At 40.8% G+C, this 18511-nt stretch overlaps 1 protein-coding gene across 7 annotated transcripts in view; it reads right to left on the bottom strand.

Annotated features, from left to right (window-relative positions):
- BLM (BLM RecQ like helicase) overlaps window positions 1-18511 on the bottom strand; it is a 96590-nt gene that overhangs the window by 67399 nt on the left and 10680 nt on the right. For 5 of the 7 annotated variants that reach the window (XM_032262434.1, XM_032262436.1, XM_032262435.1 and 2 more), the window contains 2 exons: window positions 11617-11695; window positions 1562-1663 (listed from right to left, as the gene is read on the bottom strand). In XM_032262434.1, coding sequence (XP_032118325.1) covers window positions 1562-1659 — 98 coding nt within the window. In that variant the 5' untranslated portion in view covers window positions 1660-1663; window positions 11617-11695. Of the gene's footprint in view, window positions 1-1561; window positions 1664-11616; window positions 11696-17418; window positions 17438-18511 lie in introns of those variants that run through there. The other 2 variants (XM_032262433.1, XM_032262430.1) reach the window with 2 other exon arrangements.

Consider the following 18511-nt stretch of genomic DNA (forward strand, 5'->3'; position numbering starts at 1 on the left):
ATAATGGAAAAACTTGATTAGATGGATGCATTTTAACAAAACCCCCAACGCTACAAAACTGCAATTTTTTAAACTAATTTACAGAAGTTACATTAATTGTATCCCAACTGAGCAAAGAATCCACCTCTGATTTTAAATTTATCAGGCAGCTTAAATTGTATTTGTTCTCTGGTCCTTCCCATTCAGGGGCTGTTTGGTTTTGAGCGGCCATTCCCACTACTTTATTTCTCAGGCTAGTAATCCTCAGTTAACAGCATCTCCAGAGCAGGGGGGCAGCATAAATGAAAAAGGGAAGAGGCCGGGCACCGTGGCTCACGCCTGTAATCCCAGCACTTTGACAGGGCAAGGCAGGTTAACTGCTTGAGGTCAGCAGTTTGAGACCACCCTGGCCAACATGGTGAAACGCTGTCTCTACTAAAAATACAAAAAATTAGCTGGGCATAGTGGCATATGCCTGAAGTCCTAAGCCACTCAGGAGGCTGAGGCAGGAGAATCGCTTGAACCCAGGAGGTGGAGGTTGCAGTGAGCTGAGATTGTGCCATTGCACACCAGCCTGGGCAACAGAGTGAGACTCCATCTCAAGAAAAACAAAACAGGCCGGGCGCGGTGGCTCAAGCCTGTAATCCCAGCACTTTGGGAGGCTGAGGCGGGTGGATCACGAGGTCAAGAGATCGAGACCATCCTGGTCAACATGGTGAAACCCCGTCTCTACTAAAAATACAAAAAATTAGCTGGGCATGGTGGTGCGTGCCTGTAATCCCAGCTACTCAGGAGGCTGAGGCAGGAGAATTGCCTGAACCCAGGAGGCGGAGGTTGCGGTGAGCCGAGATCGCGCCATTGCACTCCAGCCTGGGTAACGTGAGTGAAACTCCGTCTCAAAAAAAAAAAAAAAGAAAAGAAAAACAAAACAAACAGAAAACAGATAAAGAGAAAGGGAAGGGACTAAAACGTGGCTACTTTTTGTTACTCTGATAAGAATTTCAAGGGGAAAAATAGTTAAAAACTGCTAGTTCTGTTAAAATCTGCAGGACAAGTAAAAGAGGCGGGAATCATGGCTGTCTGCTGGATTTAATGATCAGAAAGTCAGTGGTGACTTCAAAGTCAGGCATCCAGAACAGAGTCTACAGCCTGGTAAGGGCATCGCATATAACAAATTATTATTCAATATCATTAGAAGGAGTCTGGAGTACAGCATAGAGAAGAAGCAGAACTGGGGAGCTGTAGTTCACTTATAAACTGTTCTTGCAAAGGATATAAAATTATATTAAAATACTTAAGAAACACTTATTTGCCCAAATTTACAAGATTAAGTATTCATTTGCTCAACAAATCTTTATTGAGCAAATATTATGTATCAGGAACCAGGCAAAGGTGAGACACAATCTATTACCTGGTGCTGCTAAAACATACTCTACCATTAACTGGCAAAGTGGGAAAATCAACGAATCTCTCAGTTTCATTTCCTCATTTGTAAAATGAGAGACTTTAAAGAGAAGATAGCTCATGTGTACAATATGGTAAGTTAGTGCCTATATGACAGCAAACCAATCAAAACACTTACGAAAATTTTGGTTTGGAAAGACTTAATTTATTATTAAGTGTTCTGGCTGAGTGACGTTCCAGCTGCTCTTGTAGATTATTTTGAGGAACAGCAGCCATAATCCTAAAAAGTGAGGGGAAAAAAAATCAGTGGAGTTAGGTACTTTGCATTAATCACAATGTTTACTGAGGGGAGGAAGGACTTGATTCAAACAGGCATGGCTCCAACTGTGTCCAGAGTAATAAGACTTTTTTTTTCTGTCTATAGAGTGTTTTGACATTTACAACTAGTGACATTTGAAATATATAATCTTCAACTAACTGAAGGCTCACCTGAATAACAAAATAACCAGGTTTCCCCTCTCTTCCTCCACAATGCTAAAATAAGTACAAAAGACATTAGGGAAGGGATTATCAGGAAAGGGCTTTTAGAAAAACGGGACCTGGCCTAGAAGGATAAATTGAAGCTGGAAGGGAGCGAGCTGGGAAGAAATGATCAAAGCACAATGAAAGCCCAAAGAACAAATAAATAACTGAATTCTGCATGAGGGCAAAACTGGGGGAAAGGAGAAACAACAGCACCAACGAGGGCAAAGGTTTACCAGCAAGATACTATGCTTCATAATCATCTTGTTTCAGCCTAAAAGAATATGTTTACCAAGCACATTACATTCCTATGTAACAAGCTGCGGTAATGCTGAGCTATAGCCCAGGATTACATACAGCTTCTGCCACCTCCAAATTACTGGGGCTAAAGGAAGATCCTAGCTGTACTCCATGCAGAGTAAAAAATCCTCACTTTAGCTGATAGTTATAACCCATAAGGCCTTTCCCCTATCTTTACCAGGCATCTACTTTTATTTTATAGCACGTATCTCAGCAGGAAGGGTTAACAACGACACTAGATGATATTTGTAGATATGAAGTTTCACGTAAGTTGTGTTCCACTCATTATATCTATCAACCATCTTGACTTTAGATAACAGCGAAAAGCAGAAAAATTTAGAAGAAACTAAGTTACACTCAATTGATAAATCTTTATGTTTATAAGCATGATCATAATACAGCTTCTGTCCCACCTTCTTCAGAAAGAATTATTTCTGCTGCTTCTTCCTCTTTAAAATGGTTTAGGTAATACAGCTAATGATTTAATAAACATTGAATAATTCACACTGGCATGTGAATTATATCTTGTTACCACCAAAAAAAAGTAGATGGAAGGAATGAATCTCCACATACCTATCACCCAGATTCAACAATTATCAACTCAGGCCGGGCGCGGTGGCTCAAGCCTGTAATCCCAGAACTTTGGGAGGCCGAGGCGGGTGGATCACGAGGTCAAGAGATCGAGACCATCCTGGTCAACATGGTGAAACCCCGTCTCTACTAAAAATACAAAAAATTAGCTGGGCATGGAGGTACATGCCTGTAATCCCAGCGACTCAGGAGGCTGAGGCAGGAGAATTGCCTGAACCCGGGAGGCGGAGGTTTCGGTGAGCCGAGATCATGCCATTGCACTCCAGCCTGGGTAACAAGGCAAAAAAAAACAATTATCAACTCATTCAATATTGTTTCAGCTATACATATACCCTGAGGTCTTTACTCCACCATTTTGGAAGCTCATCTCCCCAAACGGTGACATTTAGATTCTGTTATTACTTCTGTCATTCATTAGCAGGAATACTTTTTGTTTGTTTGTTTTCTTTCTGAGACAGGGTCTTGATCTGTTGCCCAGGCTGGAGTCCACTGGCTCAATCACAGCTCACTGCAGCCTTCACCTCTTGGGCTCAAGCTTCCTGAGTATCTGGGACCACAGGTGTGCACTACCATACCCAGCTAATTTTTTAAATTTTGGTAAAGACAGGGTCTCACCGTATTGCCTAGGCTGGTCTCAAACTCGTGAGCTCAAGTCATTCTCCCACCTCAGCCTCCCAGTGTTGGGATTATAGGTGTCAGCCACGCCTAGACAGCTGGAAGACTTTTATCACAAGCTTCAAAATAATGATGCAGTACACTAAAAGCCCATACTTCACTACTATACAATATATGCACTTGGCTGGGCGCAGTGGCTCATGCCTGTAGTCCCAGCACTTTGAGGGGCTGAGGCAGGCGGATTGCTTGAGCCCAGGAGTGTGAGACCAGGCTGGGCAACATGGCAAAACCATGTCTCTACAAAAACTACAAAAAAATTAGCCTGGCGTGGTTGTGCGGGCCTGTGGCTGCTGCTACTCAGGAGGCTGAGGTGGGAGGATTGCTTGAGTCTGGGAGGCAGAGGTTGCAGTGAGCTCAGATTGTGCCACTGTACTCCAGTCTGGGCAACTGAGCAAGACCCTGTTTCAAAAACACCACCACCACCACCAACAAAAAGAAGTCTACACTTGAATCCCTTAAATATATTATATATATTAAGTACAGTATATATAACAAATAAATAATGATATTCATTCTTTTACCACCTTCAAATAGTGAATTTTTTTTCAATGTCATTATGAACTCATGGATTAAGCATATTAGGTGTGTTTCAGCCTAATACAGTTAGTTACTGATTCTCAAATCGATTCATGTTTGGTCAGCGGGAGCCTTTCCAGGTGTGCTCTTTAGTCCTTAAGACTTAATCTTATTCATCATTGAGCGCGCTTCCTTCCTATATGGCATGAAAAGATGTTCCAGACTTACTTTGTGCATTTTTGTTTCACCGGATTTGGAGTCAGCCATTTCCTCAAGCACCCCTAATTCTTGTTTTCCTTTTAAGACAGGGAGTCACTTTGCGGCCTAGGCTGGAGTGCAGTGGTGGCTCACTTCAACCTCCACCTCCCCATCTCAAGTCTCTCTCCCACCTCAGCTTCCCACAGAGCTGGGCCACAGGCGCACACCACAATGCCCTGCTAATTTTTTGTATTTTTGGTAGAGATGGGCTTTCACCATGTTGTCCAGGCTAGTCTCAGACTCCTGTGCTCACGGGATCCTCCTGCCTTGACCTCCCAAAGTGCTGGCATTGCAGGCCTGAGCCACCGTGCCCAGCCTACCCGATTCTTTTTAAAGGAGAATATTTAAAGAGCATAATCTGCATTTCCTAGGGTGCCTCCCCATTTTGAATCCAGTTTAGAAGTATTGATCTTTTATTGGGGTATCCTCTCTCTAAGGTGCTTTACAATGTGAAAGTCTTTCCCACATCGGTAAATGTGAACTGATAAAGAGTGAAGTCAGACTACTGCCCTCTCAGAATTTCAACATCAACAAAGTAGACTCCTGACAAGGAGGCAGAGGTACACAGATCTTTAGTCTTATGACCCTAAGCAGAACAAAGTGGCCCATGCCATCATTACTTATCCCTTTCCACATTCCTGCCATGACTTATTTATTTTTAGATCAAAACCAGCCACGGATTCTAACAACAGAGATTGCCTACGTTATTCCACAGCCTGGTTTTATATGTTTATTTAGCCATCCCAAGAGTACGACTGTTTGATTAACTATTTTATAACTATAGTGATTACATTATGGATTCACAGCTAGCATGTGGTCAACCCGCTTTTAAAATGCACTGCTCTTTGGTTATTCCCCACAAGGTAGTACCCTCCAGCCAGAATCATATTCTGAAGCATGGTAATGAGTACATAATTTTCTTACTCAAAATCCTCAGTGGGAATACTTTTAAGAAGTTGATGAGTACTAGGAACCATAAGGGTGTCTCTTCTGTACATATTCCATTAAAATATCAATAAAATTGTTTGACAGAAAAAGACAATTGTTCACCAACATTCCTGTAGTTTCAGCTACTCAAGAGGCTGAGCCAGGAGGACTGCCTGATCCCAGGAGTTCAGGGCTATCGTGCACTACGATCACACCTGTAAACAGCCGCTGCACTAGAGCCTGGGCAACAGTGTGAGACCCCATCTCTTAAAAAAACATATTGTTCATCCACAATAACAAAGATCAGTGATAAAGGACAAAAATTAACTGAAAACAAACCGAGGCTAGTGAAGTTTTACAATATTAAAAAAAAAAAAATTTCTGGGTGCAGTGAGCACACAGAAACTAAAAAAATAAACCTATGAATTAGAATTACCACAAGTTTAATCTGGAAAATGATTAAAATTTTCTCCTACATATATGAAAGAAGTTATTATGCCATTACTAAACAATATAAATAAGCAGCCCACGAGTGGTGGCTCATGCCTGTAATCCCAGCACTTTAGGAGGCTGAGGTGGGAGGATGGCCTGAGCCCAGGAGGTTGAGACTAGCCTGGGCAACATAGGGAGATTCCGTCTTTAGCCAGGCACGGTGGCTAATGAGGGAGGATCCCTTGAGCCCAGAAGTTCGAGGCTGCAGTAAGCAATGACTGTGCCACTGCTCCAGCCTGGGTGACAGTGAGACCCTGTGTTAAAAAAAAAAAAAAAAAGTCACAGGAAATGTAAGCTTCAATTATTGCCTTTAAAACTGGCTATTAAGAATTGTTCATAGCCGGGCGCGGTCGTTCAAGCCTGTAATCCCAGCACTTTGGGAGGCCGAGACGGGTGGATCACGAGGTCAAGAGATCAAGACCATCCTGGTCAACATGGTGAAACCCCGTGTCTACTAAAAATACAAAAAATTAGCTGGGCATGGTGGCGCGTGCCTGTAGTCCTAGCTGCTCAGGAGGCTGAGGCAGGAGAATTGCCTGAACCCAGGAGGCGGAGGTTGCGGTGAGCCGAGATCGCGCCATTGCACTCCAGCCTGGGTAACAAGAGCGAAACTCCGTCTCAAAAAAAAAAAAAAAAAAGAATTGTTCACATAGGCCGGGCACGGTGGCTTACACCTGTGAAGCCAAAGCAGGAGGATCACTTGAGCCCAGGAGTTGGAGAGCAGCCTGGGCAGCAAGTTAAGACCTGTCTCCACAAAAATACAAAAATTAGCTGGGTGTGATGGCAAGTGCCTGCAGTCCCAGCTATACGGGAGGCGGAGGTAAGAAGGATCGCTTGAGCCCGGGAGGTCAAGGTTGCAGTGAGCCATGATCACCCCACTGCACTCCAGTGTGGGTGACAGAGGGAGACCCTGTCTCAAAATTAAAAAAAAAAAAAAAAAAAAAAAAAAAAAAAAAACATAATAAATCAAAAAAAAAAAAAAAAAAACAAAAACCAAAGAGACATGAGATGGAGAAAAACATAGTCAAAAAAAAAAAAAAAAAAAGAGTGCCTTTTCTTTGAAATAAATGACACTAAAGTTACTGATTGGGTCTATCAAAATTAAGACTAGGTCAGACCTTACTTTTATTCATTTTGTTGTCAGAAGATGGCTATTTCAGTCTATCAAGGGATAGACTGCCAAAAAGACTACTCTAAGACATTCGGTGCCAAGAAACATGTAGATGTTTCTGTTTTCAGTCTTCGCTAAAAGTGGAGATTTTAGGGGGTGGTTTCTGAAAAACAGAGTCTCGCTCTGTAAGCCTCACTCAGTGACTGTTCACAGGGGAGGAGTTACCTTCCCTGGGGCAAAGGCGGTGAGCCTAAGAACAATCCTAACCTTATGAACCTCAACTTCACCTTAACTGCGGCAAGCAACTTTCTGTTCTCTGATAAAATTAAACATCAAACACAATTTCTAGACAAAGAGAGATTTTTGACAGAATTTTATGTCATATGTTCTCTTCATTCACTGTGTCCTGAATTTCTTGATTCATATATATAGAATCATACAGTATGTATTATCAATGCATTTTCGAAAAGGCATCTAATAAAACTCAAGCCGTTTCTAACAAACACATTAAAACACAAAATTACAAGTATTTAAAATCCAGAAAACAAATACCCTATATTTTACACTTGGTTGAATCCATTAAAAACAACAGCAAAAACAATATTGTTCTCTCATTTTCACTCCTATATTGGATGCTCTTGCCAATGCAAAAATATTAGAAAAAGAAAATACTAGAAGAGATGAGATGATCATTACATGTAGACAACTTGATTATACACCAACACAATCCAAAGAAAATCAGTCACAACAACAGATAATTAGAACTTCAGAAAAGTGGTTAAAGATAAATATAGCTTACACATAGGGTAAAATCTCAGACCCTTCATAGTTTCTGACTTAATAGATACATACACACAGAGATAAAGAAAACAGATGGAAGAATGAGAAGTTAAGAGACATGGAAGACACAGTAAGAAAGTCTACCATAAATCTAGCCAGAGTTCCAGAAAGGAAAATAGAGAAGAATTAATATTTGAAAAGATAACAGCTGGGACTTTTCCAGGACTAATTAAAGACAATAACCTTCAGATTTGAGAATGTCAACAAATTCCAAGCAGAGGTAAAAAGAAATCCACACTAAAATATATCACCGTGTACCATATGGACAAAAAATTGATTTCTCTTTAACAAAAATGAAAATCAGAAGACAGTGGAATGATATCTTCAATGTGCCGATAGAAAATAACCCACAATTCTTTTCTCAGAAAAAAATATCCTTCACATATCAAGGGCCCTGAATTGTACACTAAATTTTTAAAGGTGAATTTCATGGTATATGAATTGTATCTCAATAAAGCTGTCATTATTTATTTATTTATTTATTTCTGAGATGGAGTTCCACTCTTGTTGCCCAGGCTGGAGTGCAATGGCATGATCTCAGCTCACTGCAACCTCTGCCTCCAGGATTCAAGTGATTCTCCTGACTCAGCCCCCTAAGTAGCTGGGATTACAGGCATGTGCCACCACACCTGGCTAATTTTTGTATTTTTAGTAGAGACGGGGTTCTCCATGTTGGTCAGGCTGGTCTCGAACACCCAACCTTAGGTGATCCACCCGCCTTGGCCTCCCAAAGTGCTGGGATTACAGGTGTGAGCCACTGCACCCAGCCTAAAGCTGTTATTTTTAAAAAGCAGCTATAATACAAGCAACAGATAAGTGTTGGCAATGATGTGGGGAAATCAGAACCTTCATAAACTGCTGGTGGGATTCTAAAATGGCATAGCCACTTTGGAAAACAGTCAGGCAGTACCTCAAAAAGAGAAACAGAGTCTCCACATGTATTAGTCCATTTTCATATTGCGATGAAGATATACCTGAGAGTGGGTAATTTATAAAGAAAAAGAGGTTTAATGGACTCACAGTTCCACATGGCTGGGGAGGCCTCATAATCATGGCAGAAGGCAGAGGAGGAGCAAAGGCACATCTTACATGGCGGCAAGCAAGAAAGTGTGTGCAGGGGAACAGCCGTTTATAAAACCATCAAATCTCATAAGACTTACTCTCACAAGAACAACATGGGAAAAACCCACCCCCATGATTCAATTACCTCCCACTGGGTCCCTCCCATGACACATGGGGATTATGAGAGCCACAATTCAAGATGAGATCTGAGTGGGGACACAGGCAAACCACATCAGCATGTAACCCTGCAATGTCACTCCTAGCTATATATGCAAAGGAGTGAAAAATGGGTATTCAAAACAAATAGCTGTACACAAACGTTCATAGGAGAATTAGTCACAATAGCCAAATTTGGAAACCACTCAAATGTCCATCAACTGATGAATGGATAAATGTGTACATCCATTCAACAAAATATTATTTGGCCATACAAAAGAATATGGTACTGACAAATGCTACAATAGTGATGAGCCCTGAAACCATTATGTTAAGTGGAAGAATCCAGTCACAAAAGATGAACTAGTGTATGATTCCATTTATATGAAATGTTTAAGAATAGGCATATCCATGGATAGAGAGTAGTCAGTGATTGCCTAGGGTTGGGAAAGATGAGAGAATTTGGGAATGATGGCAAGGGGTATGCAAGTTTCTCTGTGGGCTGATGAAAATGTTCTAACGTTGATTGTGGTGATGGTTGCACAACTCTGTGAATATATTCAAAGCCAGTGGATTGTACAGTTTCATGGGTGAATATTATATGTGCAATGTATTTCAATAGAGCTGTCACTCAGGCTGGGCACAGTAGCTCATGCCTGTAATCCCAGCCCTTTGGTAGGCTGAGCTGGGGGGATTGCTTGAGCCCAGGTATTGGAGACCAGCCTGGGCAACATGGTGAAACCCTGTCTCTACAAAAAATACAAAAGATTAGCCAGGAATGGTGGATGCCTATTGTCCCAGCTACTTGGGAAGCTGAGGTGGGAGGACTGTTCAACCGGGAGGTCGAGGCTGTGGTGAGCTATGATTTCACCATTACACTCTAGCCTGGATGACAGAGTGTCAAAAAAAGAAATAAATAAAAATTTAAAACCAATAAAGCTATTATTTAAGAAGCAACAAAAAATAAAGATATTTCCAGATTATAAAAAAAAAATAGCCATCAGCAGACTCAAAGTATGGGAATCACTCTGTATTCACATTATAAGGGGTATTCACACAGTATTTGCCTTTTTGGGACTGGCTAATTTCACTCAGCACAATGTCCTCAAGCTTTACCTATGTTGTGACATGTGTCAGAATTTCCTTCCTTTTGTGTGCAGTGGCAAGATCATAGATCAATGCAGCCTCAAATTCCTGAGCTCAAATGATCCTCTCACCTCTGCCTCCAGGAGTAGCTGGGATTACAGGTGCAAGTCACCATACCAGGCTCCTTCCTTTCTAAGGCTGAATAATATTAAACTGCAGATATGTACCACATTTTGCTTATCCATTCAAGGACATTAGGGTTGCTGCCACCTTTTGCCTATTGTGACTAATGCTATTATGGACCTGGGTATACAAATATCTTTTTGAGGATTGCTGAACAATATGGTAATTTAATTTTTAAGGTACCACCATACTATAAATAATGCACAAGGCTTCCCATTGTTCCACATCCTAATTTCTCCACATCCTCAGCAACAAATTTGTTATTTTCTGGTTGTTTTGTTTTGTTTTATAATAGACATTCTAACAGGTGTGAGGTCTTATCCCCTGGTTTTGATTTGTCTTTCTCTAATCATTAGCGATAATGGGCATCTTTTCATGTGCTTTTTGGCCATTTGTGTATCTTCTCTGGTGAAGTATCTATTCAAGTCCTTTCCCCATTTGCTAAATGGGTTATTTGTTGAGCTGTAGGAGTGTTTTGTTTTGTTTTAAGACAGGGTCTCACTCTGTCACCCAGACTGGAGTGCAACAGCTCACGGCAGCCTTGACCTCCCGAGCTCAAGTGATCCTCCCACCTCAGCCTCCTGAGTAGCTGGGACCACAGCAGTGTACCACCACACCTGGCCAATTTTTAAATTTTTTATAGAGACAGGTTTCACCACGTTGCCCAGGCTGGTCTCCAATTCCCAGGCTCAAAAAAATTCTCTCTCCTCAGCCTCCCAAAGTGCTGAGGAGTTCTTTATATATTCTGGCTATTAATCCTTTATCAAATATATCATTAATTGGAAGAGTTTGAGGAAAACTGGGGTTCATTCTCCTTTAAATATTGGTTAGAAATAACCAGTGAGGCCATCCGACCCTGAGCTTTTCTTTGTTGGGTGATTCCTGATTACTAATTCAATCTCCACACTAGTTACAGGTCTGTTCAGATTTTCTGTTTCTTCATGATTCAGTCTTGGTGGTTATGTGTTTTGAGGAATTTATCCATTTCATTTATGTTATCAAATTTGTCGGCATACAATTGCTCATAGTAATCTCTTGTACATCTTTTTACTTCTGTAAATCAGTCATAATGTTCCCTTGTTTACATCTGATTTTAGTAATTTGTATTATTTTTTCTTAGTTCATCTGGCTAAAGTTTTACCAATTGTTTGATCTTTTCAAAGAATCAATTCTGTTTTGTCAATTTCTCTGCTGTTTTTCTATTCTCTATTTTGTTTATCTCTGCCCTAATCTACTATTTCCTTTCTTCTGCTAGCTTTGGGTTTGGTTTGTTCTTTTTTCAGTTCCTTTAAATGTAAAGGTAGGTTGTTGATTTGAGATCTTTCTTTTCTAATGTAAGCATTTGTAGCTGTAAATTTCCTCGCGAGTACTATTTTCACTGTATTCCATGAGTTCTGGCATATTGTATTTTTCGTTTTCATTTGTCTCAAAACATACTTAATGTCTCTTGTTTTCTTCTTTAACCCATTGGTTCCAGTGTCCTTTAAAGTTCCCATCAGGCACTTTCTTATTACCTGGCACAATGTTCACGGTCTTCGTGTACTTTCCCTGCTTCAGCCACAGAATCACCATTTCCCCAAACAGCCTTGATGTCTTTTAATGAAAAAAAAAAAAAAAAAAAAAAAAAAAAAAAAAACTTAAAATCTAAGACCTGAGCACTAGACACAATCATTAGTACTTGCGTATCATTGCTCCTGGGCCCTTTTAGTAGACAGATCTAGGAGATATAAACACATCTATCTATTTTTACATCTACATCTATATATCCATTGATCTATCCATTTATCATAAAACTCACAGAAAAAAAACCATCATATATTTACTCATTTATTCAATCTGAAACTACAGGAAGTAATTTCAAGTTGTTACACTCCTGTCACTAAAAAAGCAAACCTACTAAGAATACAAAATTCCATTGCATTTCTTTCTGTAGATTAGGGTACATATGACTTGATTGGTCAGGCCCACCTCACCTTTGTGGTTTGATTACATTTACGATCAATGTATTCGAATGATTACATTAATCGTTTGAAATAAATTTATTAGTTTGTGTTTGTACTGTTCTTGTGGATTTGATTTTTGAATATAGAAAACATTTACATAGTTCTAACAGTTAAAACTACATAAAAGTCTGTTTTTCCCCACAGTGAAGCGTTCTTCCCACTCCATCCTTTGCCATCCACCTCCTGTGAGTTATCAGTTTAGATAATTTCTGATTTATCTTTCCTGTTTTTCTTTTTTTTTCTTTTTTTTTTTTTTTTTTGAGACGGAGTTTCGCTCTTGTTACCCAGGCTGGAGTGCAATGGCGCGATCTCGGCTCACCACAACCTCCGCCTCCTGGGTTCAGGCAATTCTCCTGCCCCAGCCTCCTGAGTCGCTGGGATTACAGGCACGCGCCACCATGCCCAGCTGATTTTTTGTATTTTTAGTAGAGACAGGGTTTCACCATGTTGACCAGGATGGTCTCGATCTCTTGACCTCGTGATCCACCCGCCTCGGCCTCCCACAGTGCTGGGATTACAGGCTTGAGCCACCGCGCCCGGCCTCCTGTTTTTCTTTTTGCAAAAATGAGGAGACATTAGGGTCTCATGTTTTCCCTTCTTTCTTACATAAAACATAGCACACTGTATATACTCTTTCCATTTATATGTTAGAAATCACTCTATACCCATTTGTAAAGATTTTCCTCATTCTTCTTTATAGCTGTACAGTCCATTGTGTAGATATTTATCAACAAATTTCCTGTATGGACATTTAAGGTATTCTCTGATATTTTACAGTTACAAATAATGCTGCAACAAATAACTTTGTGCATTCATATTTCCCTACTGTTGAAAACGTAAGGCCGGGCATGGCGCCTCACACCTGTCATCACAGTAATTTGGGAGGCCAAGGCAGGACTGCTTGAGTCCAGGAGTTCAAGACCAGCTTGGGCAACATGATAAGACTCCATCTCTATAAATAAATTTTTTTAAGTTAGTCAGGAGTGGTGGCATGCACTTGTGGTCCCAGTTACTCCAGAGGCCAAGGTGGATCAATTGAGCCTGGGAGTTTGAGGCTGCAGCGAACCAAGATCACACTACTGCACTTCAGCCTGGGCAACAGAGCAAGACAAGACCCTGTCTCAAAATAAAAAAAAAAGAAAAAGAAAATGTATCTTTAGGGAATATTCCTATAAGCGGGATGGCTGGGTCAAAGGGGATATGCATGTGTAGTTTGCTGGATTGCCAAATTCTCCCTCAAAGGGGGTTTTATAAGTTTGCATTCCTCACAGCCTCACCAATGGTGCGTCTTGTGAAGATTTCTAATTAGTGCAGAGCTGATAGGTGAGAAATAGTATTTCAGTGCAGCTTTAAATTTACACTTCCTATTTTAGGTAACATTGAATGTTTTCTTCATATATTTAAGGATGGTTTTTAAATCTTTTTAAAAAATTGTATCTGCTCATATATTCTGTCTTTTTAAAAATCAAATGTTAGTATTTTTTTTCTCTCAATTTCGACTGGGGACAGTAGGTCTTTAAAATGTATTTTGCAAATTTTTTTCCTAGTTTCTTACCTATCTTTTAAATTTGCTTATGGTGTTTTTCATTTTTGTAATCAAGAGTTTGTTTTTTAAAGTAGCCCATTTCCCCCCCTCTTTTATTGCCTTTCCTTACATCCAGGTTACAGAAAATTCACCTATGCATTCTTCTAGTAGGCACTTTAAAAAAAAAATTAGGCTGGGTGCAGTGGCTCCCATCTGTAATCCCAGCACTTTGGGAGGCCAAGGTGGGCGGATCAAATGAGGTTGGGAGTTCGAGGCCAGCCTGACCAACATGAAGAAACCCCATCCATACTAAAAATACAAAATTAGCTGAGCATGGTAGTGCACCTGTAATCCCAGCTACTCAGGAGGCTGAGGCAGGAGAATCACTTGAACCCAGGAGGCAGAGGTTGCGGTGAGCCGAGATTGCGCGATTGCACTCCAGTCTGGGCAGCAAGAGGGAAGCTCTGTCTCAAAAAAAAAAAAAAAATATATATATATATATATACACACACACACACACACACACATATGGCTAACGAGTTGTCCAAGCACTATTTATTAAAAAGTCCATCTCTGCCCTAATAAATTCAGAATCACCCTTATCATATGCTAAATTTCTTTATGTGTTTAGGAGACAATTTCTTGACTTTCTATTCTATACTGTTGGTCTACACCACAATATTTTCACAATAGAAATTTTGTATGTTACAATATCTGGAAGTCTACTTTCTCTTTGTAGCCCTTCTCAGTGTTTTCCTAGCTATTCTTGTATGTTTATTTTTCTATATGAACTTTAGAATCAACTTGTCCAGTTCCAGAAAAAAAAAAACCCTGTTGATATTGATACTGCATTAAATTTATATATTAACTTAGGTATAACTGGCCCTTCTATGATGTTGTTGTCCTATCCTAGAACAAATTATTTCTTTTTTTCTTTTTTTTGAAATGGAGTCTTGCTCTGTTGCCAGGCTGGAGTGCAATAGCTTGATCTCGGCTCACTGCAACCTTGGCCTCCTGGGTTTAAGCAATTCTCCTGCCTCGGCCTCCCAAGTAGCTGGAATTACAGATGCGTACCACCATGCCTGGCTAATTTTTGTATTTTGTAGAGACGGGGTCTCACCATGTTGGCCAGGATGGTCTTGATTTCTTGACCTTGTGATCCACCGACCTCGGCCTCTGAAAGTGCTAGGATGACAGGCATGAGCCACCTCGCCACCAACAAACAATTTCTTTTCATTTGTTTAAGGGTACTGTTGTGTAATTTAGAAGTGTTTTAAAGATTCCTTCACTTAGGTTTTACATGTTTTTAAATTCCTAAATACTTTTTTCTTTTTCTTGTTGCTGTAAATGGGATTTTACCCTCCATTATATATTCAAACTTGTTATTTGTGTAAATGAAGACTACTGATTTTTGTATATTCTTATAAAATTCCTTTTTTGTTTGAGTTAATTTCATTATTGATTTTCTGCAGCATTCCAGATACACTACCAAATCATCTGCAAGTAGGGACAGTATTATTTTTTATTTTCCAAATCTTGTGCCGATAATTGATTTATCTAACTGCACTGGCTAAGTCCCTAGAACAATGTTAAATAGAAGTGGAGTTGGTGAGTATCTTTACCTTTTTCTCAATCTTAGTAAAAATGCGTCTAGTATTTTCCTATTAGATAAAATACTAGCTTTACTCTATGTGTGTGTGTGTGTGTGTGAGAGAGAGAGAGAGAGAGAGAGAGAGAGACAGAGAGAGAGAGAGAGAGAGAAAGGGAGGGAGGGAGGGAGAAGGAGAGAAAAAATACCACTACTAAGAAGTATTAATTAGCCAGGTGTGATACCTCATGCCTGTAATCCCAGCATTTTGGGAGACTGAGGTGGGCAGATCACCTGAGGTCAGGAGTTTGAGATCAGCCTGGCCAACATAGTGAAACCCCGTCTCTACTAAAAATACAAAAAAAAAAAAAAAAAAAAAATTCTTAAGTGACTGCAGTAGGCAGAATAATGTGACCACCACCACTATCACCATCTCCCACACCCATCCAAAGATGTGTATATCCTGATCCTTGGATGTGAATATGCTTGGTTACATGATAAAGGTGAATTACCGTCATATGGAATTAAGACTGCTAATAAACTGGCCTTAAAATAGGAAGATTATCCTGGACTAAGCAGATGGACCCAATGTAATCACAAGTGTCTTTTCAAGTGGAAGTGGAAATAAGATGACAGATCAGAGAGACGGCAACTTGAGGAGGACTCAAAGTTGCTAGCTTTGATAATAGAGGAGGAAAGCCAAGAGTCAAGGAATATGAATAGTCTCTAAAAGCTGAAAAGTTTCTGGGCTACTTGGGAGTCTGAGGCAGGAGAATCACTTGAACCCGGGAGGTGGAGGTTGCAGTGAGCCGAGATTGAGCCACTGTACTCCATCCTGGGTGACAGAGTGAGACTCTGTCTCACAAAAAATAAAAAGCTGAATAGGGGAAGGAAATGGATTCTGCCCTAGAGCCTCCAGAAAGGAACTCAGCCTGCCAACACCTTGACTTTAGCCTAAAGAAACCCATTCAGACGTCTGAACTACAAAACTGTAAGATAATAAATCTATGTTGTTGTTTTATTTGTTTTTATTTATTTATTTTTTTTGTGAGAGAGTTTCACTCATGTTGCCCAGGCTGGAGTGCAATGGCGTGATCTCGACTCACTGCAACCTCTGTCTCCTGGGCTCAAGTGATTCTCCTTCCTCAGCCTCTTGAGTAGCTGGGATTACAGGTGCGTGCCACCATGCCTGGCTAATTTTTGTATATTTAGTAGACAGGGTTTTGCCACGTTGGCAGGCTGGTCTCAAACTTCTGACCTCAGGTGATCCACCCGCCTCAGCCTCCCAAAGTGCTGGGATCACAGGTGTAAGCCACCTCGTGTTGTTATTTTTAAACAGAGACGGGGCTCACTGTGTTGCCCAGGCTGGTCTTGAAATTCTGGGCTCCAGTGATCCTCCTCTCTTGGTCTCCTGAAGTGCTGGAATTACAGGCATGAGCCACTGTTCTCAGCCTCTATGTTGTTTTAAGCCACTAAATTAATGGTAATTTATTACAGCAGCTATAGAAAACTAATACAGTGAGTTTAGGTAGATTGCTGGAGACAAGGTCAATATATAAAAATAAACTTTTTCTATATCACCAACAAACAAAAAATAAAATGTCAGAAAACTTATTTACGAATATGTAAAATATTTAAATACCCAGCCAGGCACAGTGGCTCATGTCTGTAATCCCAGCACTTTGGGAGGCCAAGGCAGGTGGATCACTTGAGGTCAGGAGTTTAAGACCGATCTGGCCAACACAGTGAAACCCCGTCTCTACTAAAAATACAAAAATTAGCAGGGCAGTAGTAGCACATGTCTATAATCCCAGCTACTTGGGAGGCTGAGGAAGGAGAATCATTTAAGCCTGGGAGGCAGAGGTTGTGGTGAGCTGAGATCATGCCACTGCTCTCTAGTCTGGGCAACAGAGTGAGACCCTGTCTCAAAAAAAAAAAAAAAAATTGAATACCCAAAATTATATCTAACAAACTATGTCCATGACATCTATTCAGAAAATTGGGCCAGGGACAGTGGCTCATGCCAATAATCTGAGCACTTTGGGAGCCCAAGGTAGGAGGATCACTTGAACTGAGGAGTTTCAGAGCAGCCTGGGCAACACAGCAAAACCCTGTCTCTACAAAAATACAAAAATTAGTTGGTCATGGTGGCACGTGCCTATAGTCCCAGTTACTTAGGAGGCTGAGGTGGGAGGATCACCTGAGCCCAGGAGGTTGATTGTAAGCTGTTACTGCACCACTCATTCTAGCCTGGGTGACACAGCAAGATCCTGTCTCAAAAAGAGAAAAGAAAATTGTAAGTCATTAAGAGAAGTCAAGGAGGGAGGAAACAATCATATGAACCATATTCACATTGGAGGACGGTATTGAGATGCTACTTCTCTCCAAATTGATCTATAACTTCATGCGTTCTAATCAAAAGTCCAGCTTTTTTTTTTCTGGAGGAATTTAATAGCTAAGTTCAATACTTTGCTAGAACTCATGGGACCCAGCGTACAGCTGTACTCACGGCTAACATTTATTATATCAACACTTTAAGGATACACAGCCAGATCAGCAAGGGGAAAAAAAAATATCAGGTAGCATCTGTAGGAATTCATGTGTAGGCTTCCAATGCTCTCTAACTCCTGAGAAAGTACATGCTCTCTCGGTGAAAATGCAGCTATGTGTGTGCAATGTTTCTGCCCAAAAGTAGCTGTTAGAGACTCAGAATCTAGGGTTCTTATTGGGAGCTCTTCACTTAGGTACCTTCCTCCCACCAAAATTTCAGACTCCAAGAAGGAAACAGGTATTAGTAGCTACAGAGGGCAAAACAACCTGATTAGTGTAGACAAGGTTTCAAAAGCCAAGTTCCCAGGCACAACCAGGGACCAATTTTGCAAGCAGGCTTTGCTGAAGGTAAGAGTTTCAATCTGCTCTATTAGCTCATTCATGTACAAGTTATGTCTGTGAAATATAACATACAATAATTTGTAATAGAGGATGTTTTTAAAAATAGTGCAAATCAGGCCGGGCGCGGTGGCTCAAGCCTGTAATCCCAGCACTTTGGGAGGCCGAGGCGGGTGGATCACGAGGTCAAGAGATCGAGACCATCCCGGTCAACATGGTGAAACCCCGTCTCTACTAAAAATACAAAAAATCAGCTGGGCATGGTGGCGTGTGCCTGTAATCCCAGCTACTCAGGAGGCTGAGGCAGGAGAATTGCCTGAACCCAGGAGGCGGAGGTTGCGGTGAGCCGAGATCGCACCATTGCACTCCAGCCTGGGTAACAAGAGCGAAACTCCGTCTCAAAA

The sequence above is a fragment of the Sapajus apella genome, unplaced genomic scaffold, assembly GCF_009761245.1.
Source record: "Sapajus apella isolate SASKATOON/1434 unplaced genomic scaffold, GSC_monkey_1.0 scaffold129, whole genome shotgun sequence".
Lineage (NCBI taxonomy): Eukaryota > Metazoa > Chordata > Mammalia > Primates > Cebidae > Sapajus > Sapajus apella.